We start from the raw sequence: 25,692 nt of genomic DNA on the forward strand, positions 1-25,692 counted from the left end.
TCCGCTTGACCAGCTCCAGTGCCAGTATGTCCTTCCTGAGGTCTGGGGCCCAAAATTGCTCACAGTATTCTAAATGGGGCCTAACTAGTGCTTTATAAAGCCTCAGAAGTACATCCCTGCTTTTATATTCCAAGCCTCTTGAGATAAATGACAACATTACATTTGCTTTCTTAATTACGGACTCAACCTGCAAGTTTACCTTTAGAGAATCCTGGACTAGGACTCCCAAGTCCCTTTGCACTTTAGCATTATGAATTTTGTCACCGTTTAGAAAATAGTCCATGCCTCTATTCTTTTTTCCAAAGTGCAAGACCTCGCACTTGCCCACGTTGAATTTCATCAGCCACTTCTTGGACCATTCTCCTAAACTGTCTAAATCTTTCTGCAGCCTCCCCACCTCCTCAATACTACCTGCCTCTCCACCAATCTTTGTATCATCGGCAAACTTGGCCAGAATGCCCCCAGTCCCGTCATCTAGATCGTTAATATATAAAGAGAACAGCTGTGGCCCCAACACTGAACCCTGCGGGACACCACTTGTCACCGGTTGCCATTCCGAAAAAGAACCTTTTATCCCAACTCTCTGCCTTCTGTCTGACAGCCAATCGTCAATCCATGTCAGTACCTTGCCTCGAATACCATGGGCCCTTATTTTACTCAGCAGTCTCCCGTGAGGCACCTTGTCAAAGGCCTTTTGGAAGTCAAGATAGATAACATCCATTGGCTCTCCTTGGTCTAACCTATTTGTTATCTCTTCAAAGAACTCTAACAGGTTTGTCAGGCACGACCTCCCCTTACTAAATCCATGCTGACTTGTCTTAATCCGACCCTGCACTTCCAAGAATTTAGAAATCTCATCCTTAACGATGGATTCTAGAATTTTGCCAACAACCGAGGTTAGGCTCATTGGCCTATAATTTTCCATCTTTTTTCTTGTTCCCTTCTTGAACAGGGGGGTCACAAAAGCGATTTTCCAATCCTCTGGGACTTTTCCTGATTCCAGTGACTTTTGAAAGATCATAACTAACGCCTCCACTATTTCTTCAGCTATCTCCTTTAGAACTCTAGGATGTAGCCCATCTGGGCCCGGAGATTTATCAATTTTCAGACCTTTTAGTTTCTCTAGCACCTTCTCCTTTGTGATGGCAACCATATTCAACTCTGCCCCCTGACTTTCCTGAATTGTTGGGATATTACTCATGTCTTCTACTGTGAAGACTGACGCAAAGTACTTATTAAGTTCCTCAGCTATTTCCTTGTCTCCCATCACTAGATTACCAGCGTCATTTTGGAGCGGCCCAATGTCTACTTTTGCCTCCCGTTTGTTTTTAATGTATTTAAAGAAACTTTTACTATCATTCCTAATGTTACTGGCTAGCCTACCTTCATATTTGATCCTCTCCTTCCTTATTTCTCTCTTTGTTATCCTCTGTTTGTTTTTGTAGCCTTCCCAATCTTCTGACTTCCCACTACTCTTTGCCACATTATAGGCTCTCTCTTTTGCCTTGATGCATTCCCTGACTTCCATTGTCAGCCATGGCTGCCTAATCCTCCCTCTGATAACCTTTCTTTTCTTTGGGATGAACCTCTGCACTGTGTCCTCAATTACTCCCAGAAACTCCTGCCATTGCTGTTCTACTGTCTTTCCCACTAGGCTCTGCTTCCAGTCGATTTTCGTCAGTTCCTCCTTCATGCGCCTGTAATTACCTTTATTTAACTGTAAAACCTTTACATCTTCCTTCTTTCAAATTGCAGACTGAATTCTACCATATTATGATCACTGCTTCCTAAGTGTTCCCTTACTTTAAGATCTTTTATCAATTCTGGCTCATTACATAACACTAAGTCCAGAAAAGCCTGTTCCCTCGTGGGCTCCATCTCACAAGCTGTTCCAAAAAGCCATCCTGTAAACATTCAATGAATTCCCTTTCTTTGGGTCCACTGGCAACATTATTTACCCAGTCCACCTGCATATTGAAGTCCCCCATGATCACTGTGACCTTGCCTTTCTGACATGCCCTTTCTATTTCGTGGTGCATTTTGTGCCCCTGGTCCTGACCACTGTCAGGAGGCCTGTACATAACTCCCATTATGGTTTTTTTGCCTTTGTGGTTCCTCAACTCTACCCACACAGACTCCACATCGTCTGACCCTATGTCGTTTAGTGCTATTGATTTAATTTCATTTCTAATTAACAAGGCAACCCCGCCCCCTCTACCCACCTCTCTGTCTTTTCGATAGGTTGTAAATCCCTGGATGTTTAACTGCCAGTCCTGAACCCCCTGCAACCACGTCTCTGTGATGCCTACCACATCAGACCTGCCAGTCACAATCTGGGCCACAAGCTCATCTACCTTGTTCCGTACACTGCGGGCATTTAAATATAGCACCTTTAATTCCCTATTGACTGTCCCTTTTTGTTTTCTTAGTGTGGTGGACCTTGGTTTACTGAGCCTTTCCATACACTGTGTCATATTTTGTGAGATGGGGACTATCGTAACCTCTCCTGAGCTCTGTCTTTTCGTGATTTTGTGTGTCCAGGTAAGCCTCCCCCTCCCGGATGTGCCTCAGTGTGTGAAGCTCAGACTCCAGCTCATCAACTCTGAGCCGGAGTTCTTCGAGCAGCCAACACTTACTGCAGATGTGGTCGCTGCAGCTCGCAATGGGATCTGCCAGCTCCCACATCCGACTCCACATCTCACGTCTGACTCCACTTTCACAGCAGGCAGCCCATTCCACGCCCTAACCGCTCTCTTAGTAAAGAACCTACCTCGGACATCCCTCCGATATCTCCCACCCTGAATCTTATAGTTATGCCCCCTTTTAACAGCTACATCCACCGAAGGTAATAGTCTCTGAACGTCCACTGTATCTAACCCCCTCATCATTTTCTCAACCTCTATTATGTTGCCTCTCATTCTCCTCTGCTCCCAAGAGAAAAGACCTAACTCCCTCAGCCTTTAATCATAAGACCGATCCTGCAGACCAGGCAGCATCCTGGTAAATCTCCTTTGCACCCTTTCCAATGCTTCCATGTCCTTCCTGTAATGAAGTGACCAGAACTGCACACAATGCTCCAAATGTGGTCTCACCAGGATCATGTATATTTGCAGCCGAACCCCACGGCTCTTAAACTCAAGCCCCCGTTAATAAACGCTAACACACTATAAGTCTTCTTCACAGCCCTATCCACTTGGGTGGCAATCTTCAGAGATCTGTGGACATGAACCACAAGATCTCTCTGTTCCTCCACATTCCTCAGAACACTGCCGTTGACCCTGTAATCCGCATTCAAATTTTTTCCACCAAAATGAATCACCTCGCACTTATCAGTGTTAAACGCCATCTGCCATTTCTCGGCCCAGCTCTGCATCCTAACAAGTTCATTGATAAAAATTACAAATAGCAGAGGACCCAGCACAGAACTCTGTGCTCCACCGCTGGTAACTGGTCTCCAGTCTGAAAATTTTCCATCCATCACCACCCTCTGTCTTCTCAGTGCCGCAGTCCCAGTGCTAGCCACTGTGCCGCATGCCAGCCCTTTCACCTTCAGCAAAACGGGATGGGGCAATATTGTTTCAAGTTCTCTAAAAACAAACATCACTAGTTTAACTGAATTGGATAGCAATCTGCTGATGTCATCCAGTAAAGTTACTTGAGTCTGTCAAAAAATATGTTAGATAAATACAAATATGATTGTTATTTACCTTTGCATAGACAAGTTACGCCCAGGTAGTGGGGAAATGGGGTGAGGCCAATCATTTTTCTATGAGGAATAGATAAGGGGTTGGGGAAGCGGGTCCATAAATTAAAGAGGAGGCAAGTTAAAGGAGGCATAAATTAATCAGGGGTTGGGTTATCACTGCTGCCTCACAGCGCCAGAGAACTGGGTTCAATTCCTGCCTCGGTAGGTTGTCTGTGTGGCGCTTGTACGTTCTCTCCGTGTCTTTGTGGGTTTCCTCTAGGTGCTCTGATTTCCTTCCATGATCCAAAGATATGCACATTAGGTGGAGTGGTCATGCTTAATAGTCGCAGATCGTGCGGTTAGGGGGAATTTCAGGGATTGGGTAGAGGAGTGGGCCTAGTTCGGTTGCTGTTTCAGAGGGTTGGTGCAGACACACAAGGCCAAATAGCCTCCTTCTGCACTGTCGGAATTCTGTGGTTTTATAGATTTATCTGGCTGAAGGTGCAGGATGGCCCAGGAATATTGGACACAAGCAGGCTAGCCAATGAAGCCAATAGATACACTTTGCTACAGCAGAAGCAGAGAATCCAGGGGAACATACTAATCCCACACCCCATCCTGAAGGACATTGTGATCTGCTGCACATCACAATATGCAGCATGTGCTATCCATGTCACTTTGTCCTCTTTTCAATATTTGAAGATAATTGGTAAGGGGATAGGAAAGACTAATGGAGATCTTTATATACAACAGACTTACATGTACGCTGGGAGGCTGAGACGTAATCACTTTCCTTCTTGTCTGGGTAGATGACAGTAAGGGAAACATCATATAAGGTGTCAGGATCCAGGTTATCTAAAACCTGGCTTGTCTCATTGCCATTTATAATCATCTGGAAGAATAGGCAGAAAGTGAAGGTCAAGATACGTTCAGTGCATGAAGCCAATTTGTTTACTGCAAACTGATTCCCTTAATTAAATGGGGATGTTTGAATTTGATATCACTCAGGGGGCCGCAAGGACCTTAAAATCCTTTACCAACCCTTGGCTGCAGCCACCTTTCCCAGTGGCATTCCCTCGTGGTCATGTGGGGTATTTCTGCAGAAAATTCAATTGTTAATAAACTAATTTAGATGGTTTTGTTCATTACGCAAATGCTCTTCTTTGAGTGGGCAACTGAGCCCAACATCTCAATACTAAAGAGCATATGGTCCGTGCGGAAAGCAGTTTTCTGATCACCTTCTAGTACAGTAATGCCATTCAGAAAGAATGTGCTGATGTTTCTGCAGGTTATGGTTTCAAGAGCTCATCCCACCCAATTGAGTTTTGGCCAATCTCCAAATGTTCCAGTCCTGCCCGTGACTGCGTGTCCCTGTTGGGAATGGAAAATACCTGCTGTTTTCAGTGTGATCATGCCCCCACGGCCAACAGAGAATGCAACTCATTAGCAAGTGTGGAAAGGATTTCAAGGATACAATGAAACATTGTTCCTGGAAAGGAGGAACATTTTCATACATTTTCAGATCTGTCTGACAGCGGTTTTGCTTCACACTCGCATGTTGCAAGGCAAATTTAAAAGTCAGCTGGAGCTACACAGAAGCAGAAAGTATGGATTTCATCACCTCTTTTTTGTCCCCTCCTGCAGCTGGAACCCAGCTGATTCTGTAGAGGTCCACATCCTCTGATCCATGATCCAAGTCCATCCGGAAACTTTTCCTCGTGATGTCCGAGAAGCGTAGGTTTGATGGTGGTTGGACAACCGCTGTGTGAGTAGAATGGACCTTAAATGTACACATGTAGCAGAAAGATAACAGAATCTGACGGAGTAGAAATGATGAGGGAATGGAGGCCATCTGAGCAAAGATTTGAGATACTGATAATGATCGCCAACAACTTTCATTTCTAATAGTGCCTTTAATGCAGTAAAATGTCCTGAGGCACTTCAGAACATAGAACATAGAACAGGACAGGCCCTTCGGCCCTCCATGTTGTGCCAACCTGTGAAACCACTGTCAAGCCCATCTACACTATTCCCTTATCATCTGTATGTTTACCCAATGACCATTTAAATGCCCTTCATATTGGTGAGTCCACTCCTGTTGCAATCAGGGCTTTCTGCTCCCTTATTATTCTCTGAGTAAAGAAGCTACCTCTGACATCTGTCCTACATCTATCTCCCCTCAATTTAAAACTATGTCTCCATGTGCTAATCATTACCATCCGAGGAAAAAGGCTCTCACTGTCCACTATATCTAATCCTCTGGTTATCTTTTTTGCCTAAATTAAGTCAGCTCTTAACCTTCTTCTCCCTAACGAAAACAGCCTCAAGTCCCTCAGCCTTCCCTCATAAGATCTTCGCTCCATACCAGGCAACATCCTGGTAAATCTCCTCTGCACCCTTTCCAATGCTTCCACATCCTTCCGATAATGTGGCGATCAGAACTGCACGCACTACTCCAAATGCAGACGCACCAGAGTTTTGTACAGCTGCAATATGACCTCCTGGCTCTGAAACTCAATCCCTCTACCAATAAAAGCTAACATACCAAATTCTTAATAGCACTATCTACCTGAGTGCCAACTTTCAGCGATCAATGTACATGGACACCGATATCTCTCTGCCCATCCACACTACCAAGAATCTTACCATTAGCCCTGTACTCTGTCTTCCTGTTATTCCTTCCAAAATGGATCACCTCACATTTTTCTGCATTAAATTCCATTTGCCACCTGTCAGCCCAGCTCTGCAGCTTATCTATGTCCCTCTGTAACTTGCAACATCCTTCCGCACTGTCCACAACTACCAATTTAGTGCCATCTGCAGATTTACTCACCCATTCTTGTACGCCCTCCTCCAGGCCATTTATAAAAATGACAAACAGCAGTGGCCCCAAAATAGTTCTTTGTGGTACACCACTAGTAACTGAACTCCGGCTGAACATTTCCTATCAATTTTGTCTTCTTCCAGCGAGCCAATTTCTGATCCACACTGCTAAATAACCCTGAATCCCATGTCTCCGTATCTTCTGCAATAGCCTACCATGGGGAAGCTCATCAAACGCTTTACTGAAATCCATGGGCACCAATGAACTGCTTTACCCTCGACCACCTGTTTGGTCACCTTCTCAAAGAACTCAATAAGGTTTGTGAGGCATGACCTACCCTTCACAAAACCGTGCTGACGATCTCAAATCAAATTATTCCTTTCCAGATGATTATAAATCCTATCTGTTATGAACCTTTACAAGACATTGCCCAGTAGTAAGTAAGGTTGACTTCTCTATAGTTACCGGGGTTATCTCTATTCCCCTTCTAGAACAAGGGGACAACATTTGCTGTCCTCCAACCTACTGGCACTATTCCTGTAGGCAATGATAACAAAGATCAAAGCTAAAGGCTCAGTAATCTCTTCCCTTAATTCACAGAGAATCATAGAACATAGAACAGTACAGCACAGAACAGGCCCTTCGGCCCTCGATGTTGTGCCGAGCCATGATCACCCTACTCAAACCCACGTATCCACCCTATACCCGTAACCGAACAACCCCCCCCTTAACCTTACTTTTTAGGACACTACGGGCAATTTAGCACGGCCAATCCACCTAACCCGACATCTTTGGACTGTGGGAGGAAACCGGAGCACCCGGAGGAAACCCACGCACACATGGGGAGGACGTGCAGACTCCGCACAGACAGTGACCCAGCCGGGAATCGAACCTGGGACCCTGGAGCTGTGAAGCATTTATGCTAACCACCATGCTACCGTGCTGCCCTGGGCTGCCCTGGGGATTTATCCTGGGATAAATCCCATCAAGCTCAGGGAACGTATCTGTTTTCACACTGTCCAGAATTGCTAACACCTCCTCCTTATGAACCTCAAGCCTTTAAGTCTAGGAGCCTGTACCACATTATTGTCCTCAACATGATCGTCTTTGTCCTGTGTGAATAAATTTTCATTCAGCACCTCTCCGATCTCCTCAGACTCCACGCACAACTTCCCTTGACAGGCCCACCTCTTAACCGAGTCATTCTTTTATTCCTGACATACCTATAGAAAGCTTTAGGTTTATCCTTGATCCTACCTGACAAAGACTTTTCTTGTCCCCTCCTGGCTCTTCTTAGCTCTCTCTTTAGATCCTTCCCAGCTAACTTGTAACTCTCGAGCGCCCTAACTGAACCTTCACATCTCATCTTTACATAAGCCTCCTTCTTCCTCTTGACAAGTAGAACATAGAACATAGAACAGTACAGCACAGAACAGGCCCTTCTGTGGGTTGTTGGATTACGGGTTACGTGTATAGGGTGGATACATGGGTTTGAGTAGGGTGATCATTGCTCGGCACAGCATCGTGGGCGGAAGGGCCTGTTCTGTGCTGTACTGTTCTATGTTTCCCGCCCGAACATCATTACCCTGAATCCCTTTATTCTTCAAAAAGCTATCCATTTTTCTCTTAAAATCATTTAATGAAGGAGCCTCAACTGCTTCACTGGGCAAGGAATTCCATAGATGCACAGCCCTTTGGGTGAAGAAGTTCCACCTAAACTCAGTCCTCCATCTATTTCCCCTGTTTCTGAATCTGTGCCCAGCTAGTTCTGCTTTCACCCGCCAGTGGAAATAACCTGCCGGCATCGAACCTATCTATTCCCTTCATAATTATATATGTTTCAAGAAGATCCCACCCTCATCCTTCCAAATTCCAACGAGTACAGTCCCAGACTACGCAACTTCTCCTCGTAATACTACCCCTTCATCTCTGGGATTAACCGAGTGAATCTCCTTTGCACAACCTCCAGTCCGTCCTTTCTGAGGTAAGGGAACCAAAACTGAACACAATACTCTAGGTGTGGCCTCACTGAAACCTTATACAATTACAGCATATCCTCCCTGGTCTTGAACTCCATCTCTCGAGCAATGAATGACAAAATTCCATTTGCTTTCTTAATCAGCTGTTGTAACTGTCAACCAACATTTTGCGACTCATGCACGAGCCCACCCAGGTCTCTCGGCACAGCAGCATGTTTTAATATTTTATCATTTAATTAATGATCCTGTTTGCTGTTATTCCTAACAAAGTGGATAACCTCACATTTTTCAACAATGTATTCCATCTGCCAGTCCATTCACTTAACAGATCCAAATACCTCTTCAGACTTCCGGTATCCTCTGCACCTTTTGCTTTACCACTCACCTTAGTGTCGTCTGCAAACTTGGACATATTGCCCTTCGTCCCCAACTCCAAATCATTGAAGCAAATTGTGAACAATTGCGGTTCCAGCACTGATCCCTGAGAGACACCACTAGCTACTGATTGCCAGCCAGATAAACACTCATTAATCACCACTTTTTGCTTTCTATTAATTAACCAATCCTCTATCCATGCTACTACTTTACCCTTAATGCCATGCATCTTTATCCCTTGCAGCAACCTTTGGTGTGGCATCTTGCCAAAGCTTTTCTGGTTTATCCAGATATACCACATCCACTGGCTCCCCATTATCTACCGCTCTGGTATGGTCCTCACAAAATTCCACTCCATTAGTAAGGCACGACCTGCACTTTATGAACCCATGCTGCGTCTGCCCAATGGGACAATTTCCATCCAGACGTCTCGCTATTTCTTCTTTGATGATAGATGCCAGCATCTTCCCTACTACCGAAGTTCAGCTAACTGGCCTATAATTACCCGCTCTCTGCCTATCTCCTTTTTTAAACAGTGGTGTCACGTTTGCTCATTTCCAATCCGCCGGGACCATCCCAGAGTCTAGTGAATTTTCGTAAATTATCACTAGTGCATTTGCATTTTCCCTAGCCATCTCTTTTAGCACTCTGGGATGCATTCCATCAGGGCCAGGAGACCTGTCTACCTTTAGCCCTATGAGCTTGCCCACCACTATCTCCTTTGTGATAACAATCATCACAAGGTCTTCACCTGTCATAGCCTCATTTCTATCAGTCACTGGCATGTTACTTGTGTCTTCCATTGTGAAGACAGAGCCAAAAAACCTGTTCAGTTCCTCAGACATTTCCTCAACTCCCATTATTAAATCACCCTTCTCATCCTCTACAGGAAAAATATTTACCTGAAAAGCCCCAAATTGCCACATTCCGGCACCTGTTCACTCTCACAATCTATCTTACTCTTATTTATAGCTTTTGTAGTAGATTTCTGTAGCCCCCTTAAGATTTCCCAGTCCTCTAGTCTCCCACTAATCTTTGCCACTTTGGATGTGTTTTCCTTCAATTTGATACTCTCCCTTATTTCCTCAGATATCCACGGTCGATTTTCCCTCTTTCTACTGTCCTTCCTTTTTGTTGGTATAAACTGTGAAAAATCGCTTGGAAGGTTCTCAACTGTTTCCCCATTAAGTCTTGGCTCCCTGTCTACCTCAGCTAGCTCTTCTCTCATCCCATTGTAATCTGCTTTGTTTGAGCACAAAACACTACTGTTTGATTTCACCTTCTCACCCTCCATCTGTATTTTAAATTCCACCATATTGTGATCGCTTCTTCCGAGTGTATCCCTAACTGTGAGATCATTAGTCAATCCTGTCTCCTGACACAGGACCAGATCTAGGACCGCTTGTTCCCTTGTGGGTTCGATTACATACTGTTCTTGGAAACTATCATGGATACATTCTACAAACTCCTCTTCCAGGTTGCACAAGGGGACATAGCTTTTAATTGCAGGGAGAAAGAAAGAGGACAGATGTCAGAGATTGGTTCTTTACTCAGAGAGGAGGAAGGGCGTGGAATGCCCTGCCTGCAACAGTAGTGGACTCGCTAACACTAAACACATTCAAATGGTCATTGGATAGGCAAATGGACGTGAAGGGAATAGTGTAGATGGGCTTTAGAGGGTTTCACAGGTCAGAGCAACATCGAGGGCCGAAGGGCCTGCACTGCGCTATAATGTTCTATATTCAATGTTCTATATAGTTACATTGTATATCTTGTGTTGCGCTATTATGTATTTTCCGGTATTTTCTTGAATTTTGTCTAATTTCCCTTTCTTACCATGTACTGAATGATCTGTTGAGGTGCTTGCAGAAAAATACACAAAAATACAGAAAAATAAACAAATCTAATCCAAAAGAAAATTACCTGGCTCTCGGCTGCCTAAATCTCCACGGATCCACCCACCCCGCCCCCATCTGCTCCATGAACCCTTTCAGCTCCTTTGCCATTGCTGGCACCTTGCCCATTCTCGAACATGACCGGTCCAGGCCTTGATCAATAACCATGTTGAAATCCCCACCCATAATCAGCCTGTGTGATCATTCCAGGTAGAGGGTCCCACTAAACTTTGGGAAAGGTTGACAGGGTTTATTGCTGCTGTTGCATGGTATGAAAATTCAACAAAACATTTCTACCCCACAAAAGACAAGGTAAAAGTGATGTAAAAACAAAAAATGCTGAAAATGCCCAGCTGGTCTGGAAACATCTGAAGAGGGAGAAAAAAAAGTCAACAGGTTTTAAGCAGATGGGAGGTGATTAAAAAAAGTGGGAAGGTCTGTCACAGGGTGGAAGGCAGGAGAAATTAAATGACAAAAGAGTTGTCAATGTGGGGAATGGGACAAGATGTGGCCAGAGGAGGCGTGAATCACAGAATAATGAGCAGCTCCTGTCTCAAAGCAGAAACAAGAGAAAAAAGGTTTAAAATCAAAACTTGCAAACGGAAAGGAACCAAAATGGGGCCTGGATAATGATGTAAAATTGTTGAACACGGTGTTGAGTCCAGGATTCTATAAAGCCCCTCATCGAAAGTTGAGGTGGTGTTTGTCAAGCTCTATTGGAATAATGCTTCAGATCAAGGACAGAGAGATCAGCAAGACAGCAAGGCTAAATAAAGGAGATGCAAGCTGAAATGTTGGATACTGACATAAAGCAGAGTGGCTTCACATGTAGGGGTAACGGATTGGGGGTGGGTGAAAGGGATTGAAGTAATTTACTGCAAAGGGTCACTAAATTCAACAGTAGAAGCAGATCAAATAAATATGTGTTTCACTGGAGAATGAAGTTTGAGGAATATTGCGAGTCAATCGGGTAGCATTCCATAAAATGCGGGCAGATTTACTGCGGTTGATTGTCTTTTCCGTATCACCTTAGTTACTTTGTAAAAAAATTTAGAGTCCCCAATTACTGTTTTTTTCCAATTCAGGGGGAATTTAGCGTGGCCAATCCACCTAATGTGCACATTAAAGATACTTGAGACTGTTAAAATATGTTAGATAGACAAAAATATGATTGTTATTTACCTTTGTATAGACAAGTTACGCCCAGGTAGTGGGGAAATGTAGTGAGGCCAATCAATTTTCTATGAGGAATAGATAAGGGGTTGGGGAAGTGGGTCCATAAATAAAAGAGAAGGCAAGTTGAGGGAGGCATAAATTAATCAGGGGTTGGGTTATCACTGCTGCCTCACAGCGCCAGAGAACTGGGTTCAATTCCTGCCTCGGTAGATTGTCTGTGTGGCGCTTGTACGTTCTCTCCGTGTCTTTGTGGGTTTCCTCTGGGTCATCCGATTTCCTCCCACAGTCCAAAGATGTGCACATTAGGTGGATTGGTCATGCTAAATAGTCCCAGATGTGCCGGTTAGGGGGGGGTTTCAGGGATTGGGCAGGGGAGTGGGCCTATTTCGGTTGCTCTTTCAGAGGGTTGGTGCAGACACACAAGGCCAAATAGCCACCTTCTACACTGTCGGAATTCTGTGGATTTATAGATTTATCTGGCTGAAGGTGCTGTATGGCCCAGGAATATTGGACACAAGCAGGCTAGCCAATGAAGCCAATAGATACACTTTGCTACAGCAGAAGCAGAGAATCATGGGGAACATACTAATCCCACACCCCATCCTGAAGGACATTGTGATCTGCTGCACATCACAATATGCAGCATGTGCTTTCCATGTCACTTTGTCCTCTTTTCAATATTTGAAGATAATTGCTAAGGGGGTAGAAAAGACTAATGGAGATTTTTATATACAACAGACTTACATGTACGTTGGGAGCCTAAGATGTCATCACTTTCCTTCTTGTCTGGGTAGATGGCAGTGAGGGAAACATCATATTTGGTGTCAGGATCCAGGTTATCTAAAACCTGGCTTGTCTCATTGCCATTTATAATCATCTGGAAGAATAGGCATAAAGTGATGGTCAAGATACGTTCAGTGCATGAAACCAATTTGTTTTCTGCAAACTGATTCCCTTAATTAAATGGGGATGTTTGAATTTAATATCACTCAGGGGGCCACAATGACGTTAAAATCCTTTACCAACCCTTGGCTGCAGCCACCTTTCCCAGTGGCATTCCCTCATGGTCATGTGGAGTATTTCTGCAGAAACTTAAAGTGAAGAAATAAACTAATTTGGACTGTTTTGTTCATTACGCAAATGCTCTTCTTTGAGTGGGCAACTGAGCCCAACATCTCAATACTAAAGAGCATATGGTCCGTGCGGAAAGCAGTTTTCTGATCACCTTCTAGTACAGTAATGCCATTCAGAAAGAATGTGCTGATGTTTCTGCAGGTTACGATTCAAAGAGCTCATTCCACCCAATTGAGTTTTTGCCAATCTCCAAATTTTGCAGTCCTGCCCGTGACTGCGCGTCCCTGTTGGGAATGGAAAATACCTGCTGTTTTCAGTGTAATCATGCCACCACGGCCAACAGAGAATGCAACTCATTAGCAAGTGTGGAAAGGATTACAAGGATACAATGAAACATTGTTCCTGGAAAGGAGGAACATTTTCATACATATACAGATCTGGCTGACAGCGGTTTTGCTTCACACTCGCATGTTGCAAGGCAAATTTAAAAATTAGCTGGAGCTACACAGAAGCAGAAAGTATGGATTTCATCACCTCTTTTTTGTCCCCTCCTGCAGATGGAACCCAGCTGATTCTGAACTGGTCCGCCTTCTCCGATCCATGATCCCAGTCCGTCCGGAAGCTTTTCCTCGTGATGTCTGAGAAGCGTAGGTTTGATGGTGCTGGCATAGTCGCTGTGGGAGAAGAATGAGACCTTAAATGTACACATGTAGCAGAAAGGTAACAGAATCTGACAGAGTAGAAATGATGAGGAAAGGGAGGATATCTGAGCAAAGATTTGAGATACTGGCACTGATCACAAACAACTTGCATTGATAACAGTGCCTTTAATGCAGTAAAATGTCCTGAGTCACTTCAGAACATAGAACATAGAACAGTACAGGCACTTCGGCCCTCCATGTTGCGCCGACCTGTGAAACCACTGTCAAGCCCATCTACACTATTCTCTTATCATCCATGTGTTTATCCAATGACCATTTAAATGCCCTTAATGTTGGCGAGTCCACTACTGTTGCAGGCAGGGCAACACCCTAAACCCCTCATCATTTTCTCAACCTCTATTATGTCGCCTCTCATCCTCCTCCGCTCCAAAGAGAAAAGCCCTAGCTCTGTCAACCTTTCCTCATAAGACCTATTCTGCAATTCAGGCAGCATCCTGGTAAATCTCCTTGGCGCCCTTTCCAATGCTTCCACATCCTTCCTGTAATGAGGTGACCAGAACTGCAGACAATGCTCCGAATGTGGTCTCAGCAGGGTCAGGTAGTGTTGCAGCATAACCCCACGGCTCTTAAACTCAAGCCCCCTGTTAACTAAACGCTTGCACACTATAAGCCTTCTTCACGGCTCTATCCACTTGAGTGGCAACATTCTGAGATCAGTGGACATGAACCCCAAGATCTCTCTGTTCCTCCACATTCCTCAGAACCCTGCCGTTGACCCTGTAAACCGCATTCAATTTTTTTCTACCAAAATGAATCACCTCGCACTTATCAGGGTTAAACTCCATCTGCCATTTTTGGTCCCAGCTCTGCATCCTATCAATGTCTCTTTGCAGCCTACAACAGCCCTGCACCTCATCCACTACTCCACCAATCTTTGTGTCATCAGCAAATTCACTGACCCAGCCTTCAGCCCCCTCCTCCAAGTCATTGATAAAATTCACAAATGAAATGAAATGAAATGAAAATTAAATGAAAATCGCTTTTTGTCACAAGTAGGCTTCAAATAAAGTTACTGTGAAAAGCCCCTAGTCGCCACAATCCGGCGCCTGTTCGGGGAGGCTGGTACGGCAAAAAGCAGAGGACCCAGCACAGAACCCGGTGTTACACCGCTGGTAACTGGTCTCCAGTCTGAAAATTTTCCATCCATCACCACCCTCTGTCTTCTCAGTGCCGCAGTCCCAGTGATAGCCACTGTGCCGCATGCCACCCCTTTCACCTTCAGCAAAACGGGATGGGGCAATATTGTTTCAAGTTCTCTATAAACAAACATCACTAGTTTAACTGAAATGATTTTCAATCTGCTGATGTCATCCAGTAAAGATACTTGAGACTGTTAAACTATGTTAGATAAATACAAATATGATTGTTATTTCCCTTTGTATAGAAAAGTTACGCCCAGGTAGTGGGGAAATGGGGTGAGGCCAATCAAATGTCTATGAGGAATAGATAAGGGGTTGGGGAAGCGGGTCCATAAATAAAAGAGGAGGCAAGTTGAAGGAGGCATAAATTAATCAGGGGTTGGGTTATCACTGCTGCCTCACAGCGCCAGAGAACTGGGTTCAATTCCTGCCTCGGTAGGTTGTCTGTGTGGCGCTTGTACATTCTCTCCGTGTCTTTGTGGGTTTCCTCTGGGTCCTCCGATTTCCTCCCACAGTCCAAAGATGTGCACATTAGGTGGATTGCTCATGCTAAATAGTCCCAGATGTGCCGGTTAGTGGGGTTTTCAGGGATTGGGCAGGGGAGTGGGCCTAATTCGGTTGCTCTTTCAGAGGGTCGGTGCAGACATGCTGTGCCAAATGGCCTCCATGTCACTTTGTCCTCTTTTCAATATCTGAAGATAATTGGTAAGGGGGGAGAAAAGACTAATGGAGATTTTTATATACTAAAGACTTACATGTACGTTCGGAGGCTGAGACGTCATCACTTTCCTTCTTGTCTGGGTAGATGGCAGTAAGGGAAACATCATATTTGGTGTCAGGATCCAGGTTATCTAGAACCTGGCTTGTCTCATTGCCATTTATAATCATCTGGAAGAATAGGCATTAAGCGAAGGTCAAGATATGTTCAGTGCATGAAACTAATTTGTTGTCTGCAAACTGATTCCCTTAATTAAATGGGTATGTTTGAATTTGATATCACTCAGGGGGCCGCAAGGACCTTAAAATCCTTTACCAACCCTTGGCTGCAGCCACCTTTCCCAGTGGCATTCCCTCGTGTTCATGTGGAGTATTTCTGCAGAAAATTCAATTGAAGGAATAAACTAATTTGGACGGTTTTGTTCATTGCGCAAATGCTCTTCTTTGAGTGGGCAACTGAGCCGAACATCTCAATACTAAGGAGCATATGGTCCGTGCGGAAAGCAGTTTTCTGATCACCTTCTAGTACAGTAATGCCATTCAGAAAGAATGTGCTGATGTTTCTGCAGGTTACGGTTCAAAGAGCTCATCCCACCCAATTGAGTTTTTGACAATCTCCAAATTTTCCAGTCCTGCCCGTGACTTTGCATGTCCCTGTTGGGAATGGAAAATACCTGCTGTTTTCAGTGTGATCATGCTGCCTCGACCAACAGAGAATGCAACTCATTAGCAAGTGTGGAAAGGATTACAAGGATACAATGAAACATCGTTGCTGGAAAGGAGGAACATTTTCATACATATACAGATCTGTCTGACAGCGGTTTTGCTTCACACTCGCATGTTGCAAGGCAAATTAAAAAATCAGCTGGAGCTACACAGAAGCAGAAAGTATGGATTTCATCACCTCTTTTTTGTCCCCTCCTGCAGATGGAACCCAGCTGATTCTGAACTGGTCCGCCTCCTCCGATCCATGATCCCAGTCCATCCGGAAACTTTTCCTTGTGATGTCTGAGAAGCGTAGGTTTGATGGTGGTGGGGTAGTCGCTGTGGGAGAAGAATGAGACCTTAAATGTACACATGTAGCAGAAAGGTAACAGAATCTGACAGAGTTGAAATGATGAGCAAAGGGAGGATATCTGAGCAAAGATTTGAGATACTGGCACTGATCACAAACAACATGCATTGATAACAGTGTCTTTAATGCAGTAAAATGTCCTGACTCACTTCAGAATATAAAACATAGAACAGTACAGGCACTTCGGCACTCCATGTTGCGCCGACCTGTGAAACCACTGTCAAGCCCATCTACACTATTCTCTTATCATCCATATGTTTATCCAATGACCATTTAAATGCCCTTAATATTGGCGAGCCCACTACTGTTGCAGGCAGGGCATTCCACGGCCTTTCTACTCTCTGAATTAAGAACCTACCTCTGACATCTGTCCTGTATCTATCTCCCTCAATTGAAAGCTATGTACCCTCTTTCTAGAAATCACCACCCGAAGAAAAAGGTTCTCACTGTCCACCGTATCTAATCCTCTGTTCATCTTGTATGCCTCAATTAATTCACATCTAAACCTTCTTTCCTCTAATGAGAACAGCCTCAAGTCCCTCGGCCTTCCCTCATTAGGTATTTCCTCCATACCAGGCAACATCCTGGTGAATCTCCCCTGCACCCTTACCAATGCTTCCATATTCTTCCTGTAATGCAGTGACCAGAATTGCACGCAACACTCCAAATGTTTTATGGGCAGCAGGGTGGCATAGTGGTTAGCATATTTGCTTCACAGCTCCAGGGTCAAGGTTCGATTCCCGGTTTGGGTCACTGTCTGGGCGGAGTCTGCACGTTCTCCCCGTGTTTGCGTGGGTTTCCTCCGGGTGCTCCGCTTCCCTCCCAAAGTTCAAAGATGTGCGGATTAGGTGGATTGGCCAGGCTAAATTGCCCTTAGTGTCCTAAAATAAGGTTAAGGGGGGGGGGGGGGGTTGTTGGGTTACGGGTATAGGGTAGATACGTGGGCTTGAGTAGGGTGATCATTGCTTGGCACAACATCGAGGGCCGAAGGGCCTGTTCTGTGCTGTACTGTTCTATGTTTCTGTGTTTAAATGTGGCCGCACCAGAGTTTTGTACAGCTGCAATTTGACCTCATGGCTCCGATCTGAATTCCTCTGCCAATAGAAACTAACACACCGTATGCCTTCTTCACAACCCTATCAACCTGGGTGGCAACTTTCAGGGATCTATGTACATGGACAACGAGATCTCTCTGCTCATCCACACACCCAAGAATCTCACCATTAGCCCAGCACCCTGTCTTCCTGTTATTCCTTCCAAAATGAATCACCTCACACTTTTCTGCATTAAACTCTATTTCCCATCTCTCAGCCAGCTCTTCAGCTTATCTACGTCCCTCTGTAACTTGCAACAGCCTTCCGCACTGTCCATAACTCCACCGACTTTAGTGCCATCTGCAAATTTAGTCACCCATCCTTGTACGCCCTCCTCCAGTTCATTTATAAAAATGACAAACAGCAGTGGCCCCAAAACACTTCTTTGCGGTACACCACTAGTAACTGAACTCCGGCTGAACATTTCCTATCAACTTTGTCTTCTTCCAGCTAGCCAATTTCTGATCCAAACTGCTAAATCACCCTGAATCCCATGTCTCTGTATTTTCTGCAATAGCCTACCATGGGGAAGCTCATCAAACGCTTTACTGAAATCCATGGACACCAATGAACTGCTTTACCCTCGACCACCTGTTTGGTCACCTTCTCAAAGAACTCAATAAGGTTTGTGAGGCACGGCCTACCCTTCACAAAACCGTGTTGACTATCGCTAATTAAATTATTCCTTTCCAGATGATTATTAATCCTATCTGTTTTGAACCTTTCCAAGACATTGCCCAGAACAGAAGTAAGGCTCACTGGTCTATAGTTACCGGGGGTTGTCTCTATTCCCCTTCCTGAACAAATGGACAACATTTGTTGTCCTCCAACCGACTGGCACTATTCCTGTAGGCAAAGATAACATAAAGATCAAAGCTCAAGGCTCAGCAATCTCTTCCCTTAATTCACAGAGAATCCTAGGATAAATCCCATCAAGCCCAGGGGACTTATCTGTTTTCACACTTTCCAGAATTGCTAACACCTCCTCCTGATGAACCTCATGCCCTTTAAATCTCGTAGCCTGTACCACATTATTCTTCTCAACAACATCGTCTTTTTCCTGAGTGAATACAGATGAAAAAGTTTCATTCAGCACTTCTCCGATCTCTTTGGACTCCACGCAGAACTTCCCTTGACAGGCCCACCTCTTAACCGAGTCATTCTTTTATTCCTGACGTACCTATAGAAGCTTTAGGATTATCCTTGATCCTACCTGACAAAGACTTCTCTTGGCTCTTCTTAGCTCTCTCTTTAGATCCTTCCCAGCTAACTTGTAACTCTCGAGCACCCTAACTGAACCTTCAGATCTCATCTTTACATAAGCCTCCTTCTTCCTCTTGACAAGCGATTCAACTACTTTAGTAAACCACGGTTCCCTCGCTTGACCACTTCCTCCGTGCCTGACAGGCACATAAGAACATAAGAACATAAGAGCTAGGAGCAGCAGTAGGCCACATGGCCCCTCGAGCCTGCTCCACCATTCAATGAGATCATGGCTGATCTTTTGTGGACTTAGCTCCAGGGGCAGCACGGTCGCATGGTGGTTAGCATAATTGCTTCACAGCTCCATCTACAAGTTTGCTGACGATACGACCATAGTGGGCCGGATCTTGAATAATGACGAGTCCGAATACAGGAGGGAGATAGAGAACCTAGTGGAGTGGTGTAACGACAACAATCTCTCCCTCAATGCCAGCAAAACTAAAGAACTGGTCATCGACTTCAGGAAGCAAAGTACTGTACACACCCTTGTCAGCATGAACGGAGCCGATGTGGAGATGGTTAGCAGTTTCAAATTCCTAGGGGTGCACATCACCAAAAATCTATCCTGGTCCACTCACGTCGACGCTATCACCAAGAAAGCACACCAGCACCTATACTTCCTCAGGAAACTAAGGAAATTCGGCATGTCCACATTAACCCTTACCAACAGATGCACTATAGAAAGCATCCTATCGGGCTGCATCACAGCCTGGTATGGCAACTGCTCGGCCCAGGACCGCAAGGAACTTCAGAGGGTCGTGAATACCGCCCAGTCCATCACATAAACTTGCCTCCCATCCACTGATTCCATCTACACCTCCCGCTGCCGGGGGAAAGCCGGCAGCATAATCAAGGATCCCTCCCACCCGGCTTACTCACTTTTCCAACTTCTTCCATCGGGCAGGAGATTCAGAAGTCCGAGAACACGCACGAACAGACCAAAAACAGCTTCTTCCCCCCTGTCACCAGACTCCTAAATGACCCTCTTATTTACTGACCTCATTAACACTACACCTGTATGCTTCAACCGATGCCAATGCTTATGTAGTTACATTGTATATCTTGTGTTGCCCTATTATGTATTCTCATGTATTTTCTTGAATTCTGTTTAATTCCCTTTTCTAATGATCTGTTGAGCTGCTTGCAGAAAAATACTTTTCACTGTACCTCGGTACACGTGACAATAAACAAATCCAATCCAATCCAGGGTCCCAGGTTCGATTCCTGGCTGGGTCACTGTCTGTGCGCAGTCTGCACGTTCTCCCCGTGTCTGCGTGGGTTTCCTCCGGGTGCTCCGGTTTCCTCCCACAGTCCAAAGATGTGCGGGTTAGGTGGATTGGCCAGGCGAGATTGCCCTTAGTGTCCTAAAAAATAAGGTTAAGGGGGGGCTGTTGGGTTGTTGGGTTACGGGTATAGGGTGGATACGTGGGCTTGAGTAGGGTGATCATTGCTCGGCACAACATTGAGGGCCGAAGGGCCTGTTCTGTGCTGTACTGTTCTATGTTTCCCGCCCGAACATCATTACCCTGAATCCCTTTATTCTTCAAAAAGCTATCCATATTTCTCTTAAAATCATTTAATGAAGGAGCGTCAACTGCTTCACTGGGCAAGGAATTCCATAGATGCACAGCCCTTTGGGTGAAGAAGTTCCACCTAAACTCAGTCCTCCATCTATTTCCCCTTTTTTTGAATCTGTGCCCAGCTAGTTCTGCTTTCACCCGCCAGTGGAAATAACCTGCCGGCATCGATCCTATCTATTCCCTTCATAATTTTATATGTTTCTAGAAGATCCCACCCTCATCCTTCCAAATTCCAACGAATACAGACCCAGACAATGCAACTTCTCCTCGTAATCCAACCCTTCATCTCTGGGATTAACCTAGTGAATCTCCTTTGCACAACCTCCAGTACGTCCTTTCTCAGGTAAGGGAACCTAAACTGAACACAATACTCCAGGTTTGGCCTCACTGAAACCTTATACAATTGCAGCATAACCTCACTAGTCATGAACTCCATCTCTCGAGCAATGAATGACAAAATTCCATTTTCTTTCTTAAACAGCTATCGTAACTGTAAAGCAACATTTTGCGACTCATGCACGAGCACACCCAGGTCTCTCTGCACAGCAGCATGTTTTAATATTTTATCATTTAATTAATAATCCTGTTTGCTGTTATTCCTAACAAAGTGGATAACCTCACATTTGTCAACATTGTATTCCATCTGCCAGACCCTAGCCCATTCACTTAACCGATCCAAATTCCTCTGCAGGCTTCCGGACTCCTCTGCACTTTTTGCTTCACCACTCATCTTAGTGTCGTCTGCAGACTTGGACAAATTAATTAACCAATCCTCTATCCGTGCTACTACTTTGCCCATAATGCCATGCATCTTTATCCTGTGCAGCAACCTTTTGTGTGGCATCTTGCCAAAGGTTTACTGTAAATCCAGATATACCACATCCATTCGCTCCCCATTATCTACCGCTCTGGTAAGGTCCTCAAAAAATTCCACTCAATTAGTAAGGCACGACCTTGCCCTTTATGAACCCATGCTGCGTCTGCCCAATGGGACAATTTCCATCCAGACGTCTCACTATTTCTTCTTTGATGATAGATTCCAGCATCTTCCCTACTACCGAAGTTAAGCTAACTGATTTATAATTACCCGCTCTCTGCCTACCTCCTTTTTTAAACAGTGGTGTCACGTTTGCTAATTTCCAATCTGCCGGGACCACCCCAGAGTCTAGTGAAATTTGTTAAATTATCACTAGTGCATTTGCAATTTCCCTAGCCATCTCTTTTAGCACTCTGTGATGCATTCCATCAGGGCCAGGAGACTTGTCTACCTTTAGCCCCATGAGCTTGCCCATCACTATCTCCTTCGTGATAACAATCATCACAAGGTCTTCACCTGTCATAGCCTCATTTCTATCAGTCACTGGCATGTTATTTGTGTCTTCCACTGTGAAGACAGACCCAATAAACCTGTTCAGTTCCTCAGCCATTTCTTCAACTCCCATTACTAAATCACCCTTCTCATCCTCGACAGGACAGATATTTACCTGAAAAGCCCCTTGTCACCACATTCCGGCACCTGTTCACTCTCATAATCTATCTTACTCTTCATTATAGCTTTTGTAGTAGATTTCTGTAGCCCCCTAAAGATTTCCCAGTGCTCTAGTCTCCCACTAATCTTTCCCACTTTGGATGCTTTTTCCTTCAGATATCCACGGTCAATTTTCCCTCTTTCTTCTGTCCTTCCTTTTTGTTGGTATAAACTGTGAAAAATCGCTTGGAAGGTTCTCCACTGTTCCTCACCTGTTTCACCATAAAGTCTTTGCTCCCAGTCTACCTCAGCTAGCTCTTCTCTCACCCCATTGTAATCTCCTTTGTTTGAGCACAAAACACTACTGTTTGATTTCACCTTCTCACCCTCCATCTGTATTTTAAATTGCACCATATTGTGATCGCTCCTTCCGAGAGGATCCCGAACTATGAGATCATTAGTCAATCCTGTCTCATGATACAGGACCAGATCTAGGACCGCTTGGTCCCTTGTAGGTTCTATTACATACCATTCTCGGAAACTATCACGGATACATTTTATAAACTCCTCCTCCAGGCTGCACGAGGGGACATAGAACAGTACAGCACAGAACAGGTCCTTCGGTCCTCGATGTTGTGCCGAGCCATGATCACCCTACTCAAACCCACATATCCACCCTATACCCGTAACCCAACAACCCCCCCCCTTAACCTTACTTTTTAGGACACTATGGGCAATTTAGCATGGCCAATCCACCTAACCCGCACATCTTTGGACTGTGGGAGGAAACCGGAGCACCCGGAGGAAACCCACGCACACACGGGGAGGACGTGCAGACTCCGCACAGACAGTGACCCAGCCTTGAATCGAACCTGGGACCCTGGAGCTGTGAAGCATTTATGCTAACCACCATGCTACCGTGCGGCCCGCTTTAATAGCTTTAAATTGAGGGGAGATAGATGTAGGACAGATGTCAGAGTTTGGTTCTTTACTCAGAGAGTAGGAAGGGCGTGGAATGCCCAGCCTGCAACAGTAGTGCAGTCGCCAACACTAAACACATTCAAATGGTCATTGGATAGGCATATGGACAATAAGGGAATAGTGTAGATGGGCTTTAGAGGGGTTTCACAGGTCAGCGCAACATCGAGGGCCGAAGGGCCTGTACTGCGCTATAATGTTCTATGTTGTATATAGTTACATTGTGTATCTTGTGTTGCCCTATTATGTATTTTCTGGTATTTTCTTGAATTTTGTCTAATTTCCCTTTCTTATCATGTACTGAATGATCTGTTGAGCTGCTTGCAGAAAAATACTTTTCACTGTACCTGGGTACACGTGACAATAAACAAATCCAATCCAATCCAATCCAAAAGAAAATTCCCTGGCTCTCGGCTGCCTAAATCTACACGGATCCACCCACCCTCGCCCCCATCTGCTCCATGAACCCTTTCAGCTCCTTTGCCATTGCTGGCACCTTGCCCGTTCTCGAACATGACCGGTCCACGCTTTGATCAATAACCATGTTGAAATCCCCACCCATAATCAGCCTGTGCGATCATCCCAGGTTGAGGGTCCCACTGAACTTTGGGAAAGGTTGACAGGGTTTATTGCTGCTGTTGCACGGTATGAAAATTCAACAAAACATTTTTACCCCACAAAAGACAAGGTAAAAGTGATATAAAAACAAAAAATGCTGAAAATGCCCAGCTGGTCTGGCAACACCTGAAGAGGGAGAAAAAAAAGTCATCAGGTTTTAAGCAGATGGGAGGTGATTAAAAAAAGTGGGAAGGTCTGTCACAGGATGGAAGGCAGGAGAAATTAAATGACAAAAGAGTTGTCACTGTGGGGAATGGGACAAGATGTGGCCAGAGGAGGCGTGAATCGCAGAATAATGAGCAGCTGCTGTCTCAAAGCAGAAACAAGAGAAAAAAGGGTTAAAATCAAAACTTGCAAACGGAAAGTAACCAAAATGGGGCCTGGATAATGATGTAAAATTGTTGAACACGGTGTTGAGTCCAGGATTCTATAAAGCCCCTCATCGAAAGTTGAGGTGGTGTTTGTCCTGCTCTATTGGAATAATGCTGCTGATCAAGGACAGAGAGACCAACAAGACAGCAAGGCTAAATAAAGGAGATGCAAGCTGAAATGTTGGATACTGACATAAAGCAGAGCGGCTTCACATGTAGGGGTAAAGGATTGGGGGTGGGGGAAAGGGATTGAAGTAAGTTACTGCAAAGGGTCACTAAACTCAACAGCAGGAACAGATCAAATAAATATGTGTTTCACTGGAGAATGGAGTTTGAGGAATATTGCGAGTCAGTAGGGTAACATTCCATAAAATACGGGCAGGTTTACTGCGGTTGATTATCTTTTCCATGTCACCTTAGTTACTTTGTAAAAAAATTTAAGAGTACCCAATTACTGTTTTTTTCCAATTCAGGGGGAATTTAGCGGGGCCAATCCACCGAACGTGCACATTAAAGTTACTTGAGACTGTTAAAATACGTTAGATAAATACAAATATGACTCTTATTTACCTTTGTATAGACAAGTTACGCCCAGGTAGTGGGGAAATGGGGTGAGGCCAATCATTTTTCTATGAGGAATAGATAAGGGGTTGGGGAAGCGAGACCATCACTAAAAGAGGAGGCAAGTTGAAGGAGGCATAAATTAATCAGGGGTTGGGTTATCACTGCTGCCTCACAGCGCCAGAGAACTGGGTTCAATTCCTGCCTCGGTAGATTGTCTGTGTGGCGCTTGTACGTTCTCTCCGTGTCTTTGTGGGTTTCCTCTGGGTCCTCCGATTTCCTCCCACAATCTAAAGATGTGCACATTATGTGGATTGGTCATGCTAAATATTCCCTGATGTGCCGGTTAGGGGAGTGCTTCAGGGATTGGGCAGGGGAGTGGGCCTAATCCGGTTGCTCTATTAGAGGATCGGTGCAGACACACAAGGCCAAATAGCCTCCTTCTACACTGTCGGAATTCTATGGTTTTATAGATTTATCTGGCTGAAGGTGCTGTATGGCCCAGGAATATTGGACACAAGCAGGCTAGCCAATGAAGCCAATAGATACACTTTGCTACAGCAGAAGCAGAGAATCCAGCGGAACATACTAATCCCACACCCAATCCTGAAGGACATTGTGATCTGCTGCATATCACAATATGCAGCATGTGCTTTCCATGTCACTTTGTCCTCTTTTCAATATTTGAAGATAATTGAAAAGACTAATGGAGAGTTTTATCTATTGAAGATTTACCTGTACGCTGGGAGCCTAAGACGCCATCACTTTCCTTCTTGTCTGGGTAGATGGCAGTAAGGGAAACATCATATTTGGTATCAGGATCCAGGTTATCTAAAACCTGGCTTGTCTCATTGCCATTTATAATCATCTGGAAGAATAGGCATAAAACGAAGGTCAAGATACATTCAGTGCATGAAACCAATTTGTTTTCTGCAAACTGATTCCCTTAATTAAATGGGGATGTTTGAATTTGATATCACTCAGGGGGCCGCAAGGACCTTAAAATCCTTTACCAACCCTTGGCTGCAGTCACCTTTCCCAGTGGCATTCCCTCGTGGTCATATGGAGTATTTCTGCAGAATATTAAATTGAAGGAAT

At 44.7% G+C, this 25,692-nt stretch overlaps 1 protein-coding gene across 1 annotated transcript in view; it reads right to left on the reverse strand.

Moving 5' to 3' along the window:
* Positions 1 to 25,692, reverse strand: part of LOC119963790 — a 1,053,439-nt gene that overhangs the window by 990,638 nt on the left and 37,109 nt on the right. The window contains exons 7-13 of the mRNA XM_038793076.1: positions 25,330 to 25,462; positions 16,491 to 16,630; positions 15,625 to 15,757; positions 13,543 to 13,682; positions 12,679 to 12,811; positions 5,307 to 5,446; positions 4,445 to 4,577 (exon numbers count right to left, since the gene is read on the reverse strand). Coding sequence (XP_038649004.1) covers positions 4,445 to 4,577; positions 5,307 to 5,446; positions 12,679 to 12,811; positions 13,543 to 13,682; positions 15,625 to 15,757; positions 16,491 to 16,630; positions 25,330 to 25,462 — 952 coding nt within the window. The remainder of the gene's footprint in view (positions 1 to 4,444; positions 4,578 to 5,306; positions 5,447 to 12,678; positions 12,812 to 13,542; positions 13,683 to 15,624; positions 15,758 to 16,490; positions 16,631 to 25,329; positions 25,463 to 25,692) is intronic.

The sequence above is a fragment of the Scyliorhinus canicula genome, chromosome 3, assembly GCF_902713615.1.
Source record: "Scyliorhinus canicula chromosome 3, sScyCan1.1, whole genome shotgun sequence".
NCBI classification, from domain to species: domain Eukaryota; kingdom Metazoa; phylum Chordata; class Chondrichthyes; order Carcharhiniformes; family Scyliorhinidae; genus Scyliorhinus; species Scyliorhinus canicula.